At 54.0% G+C, this 3204-nt stretch overlaps 1 protein-coding gene across 1 annotated transcript; it reads left to right on the plus strand.

The window, feature by feature from the left end:
* Positions 1-560: 560 nt before the first annotated feature.
* LOC126764663 (uncharacterized) lies at positions 561-1637 on the plus strand. The gene has a single exon (XM_050482322.1). The coding sequence runs from the start codon at positions 561-563 to the stop codon at positions 1635-1637; it is 1077 nt and encodes a 358-aa protein (XP_050338279.1).
* Positions 1638-3204: the final 1567 nt, after the last annotated feature.

Below are 3204 nucleotides of genomic sequence, written 5' to 3' on the forward strand. Positions count from 1 at the left end.
GGTGCATCCTGGGTAACGCTAAATGACCTGCGGCCTTCACGGCCTAACAACTCCCTAGACGACTCTGGCTTTGGACTGGTTTTTTCTTGAGAAACTTTTTTATTAGATTTGGTCGAACCCTGGGCTGGTGGTGGCGGCATTCTGACACCTGAGTACGATGAGGTGACACTCATCGGAAATGGCTGACAGGCTAATGTCGCGACTGCCCCCGTCCCGTTAAAACTCTGGCAGGCCTCAGAGTACGTTCCCCCCCGTCGTCGTTAAGTTGGCGTGGTAGGTGTATGTTGAGATGACTCCTTCTTTGCGCTGGTCGGCTCTGAACGTATTGCCTCATAAGGGCGTACGTCAACCCTCGCCTTGGCCTCGTCATCGAGATAACCTTGGGACCATAAAAGCCGACTACCTTTCTGGGGGACGGATAGCGGGTAGCGGGTCTGAGTGGGGACCCTTTTTGCATGGACAAGGTAAATAACAATTTAACTGACGGAAGAACGACGAAGGGAGGTGAAGGGCTGTCGAAATCGGCACCTAGATCCAACCTAGGTGGGGATGCTGCTCCTATGGCGACGAAACCGTCGCCGACTAATGGCAGCGACAAGACAAGGACTCCAGTAGGTGTCTCCGTAGGTAGCAGACTGGGGGTAACCGGCGCTAAACCGTCGGCAGCAGTAGTAGCGAAGGGTGGATCATTCATACGCGGCGGAATCGCCAGCACTAGCAGGGGAACCTCAGCTAGAATTATGAAAGGATCCACAGGGAATAAGAGCAAGGCAGCTTTAGCTAGAAAGCTAAAGTCTGACCGCCGATTGGCGGCCAAAATCTTGGAGCGCTACGGTGACAAGCATGCTGGTCAGGTGTCTGAGCAGCATGCTAGTACGCTTGAGTGGGCCAAGAAAGTGCTGAGCGAGGACGATAGGGTAGAACTGAAAACCAGCAGGACAGAACCGGCGGTCAAGCGGCAGAGGTCGCATGAGGGAGAAACCTCCCTTGTTAAGAAACCACGGACAGGAAAAGCGCCAACCTTCAGCGAAATCGCTAAAGGTGCTGGGGCCAGAATACTGGGGGTGCTTGACCGCAGTAGAGAGGACGGTGCCATCTCCCATGATGAATGGAAGAGGGTAGCAGCGGCTATCTCATCGGTCTTCCTGAGGGTGGTTAAGGAAAACCCGGGGCCACCCCCGAAATGTGTGAGTGCCGGTTGGCACCAGGGGCTACATAAGCTCACTTGTTGTGCTGATGAGAGATCGGCCATCTTGTACAAGAAGGCAGTCTCTCAGGTGGGGGAGGTCTGGAAAGATGCCAGACTGGAGGCCGTGGCCAAGGAGGATCTTCCCCTTCGTCCCAGGGCTCGAGTCTGGCTGCCGGCCGAACCTTCCACTCCGAGTGAGATTGAGGAAATCCTCAAATATTGCAATCCCTCACTTCCAGCGCAGGACTGGAAAGTCTTATGGCTGGAGAGGACTGATGAACCGTATCGGCAAGCGCTGATAATGCTAAACACGGAATCCATCGGACCTCTCAGCAAAACAAAGGGAGCCATAAGCTATGGTTTTGAGATGGTAGTGCTGAAAGTACTTCCATCTGATGCCAGGGCTGATGGCCCCCAAGCTGCGGTGCCTGCGGTGGAGGTCAAATGACCGTGGAAATCGATCCGGATCTCTCGGATGAGGCGAGTGTTGGGGGCGGTTCGTCGATTGGCGACTCCGTCTTCAGCCTCGAACGACTGTTTGAGGAGGTTCGGGACGACCACGACTTGGGCGCTGAAATAGCGCTCCTGGAGGAAAGTCTGAAGGATGAAATTCCTCCAGATTAACCTCCAGCATGCGAAGGCGGCCTCCGCCAATCTATTGCTCCGTCTGGAACAAGATGGAGCTGATGTCGTCCTGATCCAGGAACCGTGGCTGACTCGTAACGGGATATCTGGATTGAGGACAAAGAGCCACAGGCTTCTGTCGGCCAAGGGTGCAGGTAGGAACAGAGCCTGTATGCTGGTAAGGAATGAATTAACGGTATTTCTTTTACCTAATTTCAGCAGTGCTGACATTGTGACAGCGAAACTGGAGTGTGACACCGGAGATTTCTGGCTTATCTCCGCATATATGCCACACGATGATGTGGTGGAGCCACCTCCCCTAATGCTGAGAAGGACCTTAGCCGAAGCGTCTAAGGCTGGCACTGGCGTCATCATCGGCTCCGACGCTAACTTATTGGCGAAGATCTTCGCATTTGTAATAGAGGAGACTCTCCTACTTTTGTGACCGCTGGCAGAGAGGAGGTCCTCGACCTCACCCTAACTTCACAAGCGATTGCCCCGCTGATCTCGAACTGGAGGGTCCTCGACGATCACTCCTTTTCGGATCACAGGTACATCGAGTTTAGTCTAGTCGGAGAACGTCCGCCTAGGAAATCCTTTAGGAATCCTAGGTACACGGACTGGGTAGGTTACCGCAGAAGGCTTCGGCAAACTCTCCCGCGCGCACCGGAGGTGGACTCGTTGGCCACCACCGATGCGGTGGAGGAGTGGGTTGAAGTCTTCAGCTCGGCGTGTAAGGCTGCGCTGGAGAGGTCTTGTCCGCTGAGATCGCCGAAGGGCAAAGAGAAACCTCTATGGTGGACTATGGAGCTCTCAGATATTAGGGCGTCTTGCAGACGGCTTTTCAACAAGGCCCGCAGGAGTGGGTTATCTGATGACTGGGCTTTGTATAAAGTTGGACTTTCAATATACAAGTCCGAGTTAAGAAAGGCTAAGAGGACCTCGTGGAAGCGCTTCTGTGAAAAAGTGGAAGGCTGTCACGAGTCCTCGAGATTCAGGCGTATTCTCGCAAAAACCCCAGTGTCCCTGGGGTATCTCAAGGACGAAAATGGGAAGTGGGCCCTCAGTAGTGAAGAAACACTTCAAATGCTTGTCGACGCTCACTTTCCGTGTAACATGTCCTCTGTTAGGGGATCTATCGGGGTGCCGCATGACGACTGCGCGGCCTTTGTCAGCATCCTGGATGAGCGGCATTTGACGTGGGCGATTAACTCGTTCGAACAATTCAAGTCCCCGGGACCAGACGGCATCATACCAGCGCAGCTGCAACAAGCTGTTAAGGTGTCATGCAGCTGGTTGGCACCTATCTATGCGAACTGCATCAGATTAGGTTACATCCCGGGGGCCTGGGAACGAGTCAAGGTTACATTCATCCCGAAGGCTGGCAGGGG

Source organism: Bactrocera neohumeralis, unplaced genomic scaffold (genome assembly GCF_024586455.1).
Source record: "Bactrocera neohumeralis isolate Rockhampton unplaced genomic scaffold, APGP_CSIRO_Bneo_wtdbg2-racon-allhic-juicebox.fasta_v2 cluster09, whole genome shotgun sequence".
Taxonomy (NCBI): domain Eukaryota; kingdom Metazoa; phylum Arthropoda; class Insecta; order Diptera; family Tephritidae; genus Bactrocera; species Bactrocera neohumeralis.

Coding starts and splice junctions, on each gene's coding strand:
- LOC126764663 (XM_050482322.1), top strand. CDS start 561: ATGGCGACGAAACCGTCGCCGACTAATGGCAGCGACAAGACAAGGACT.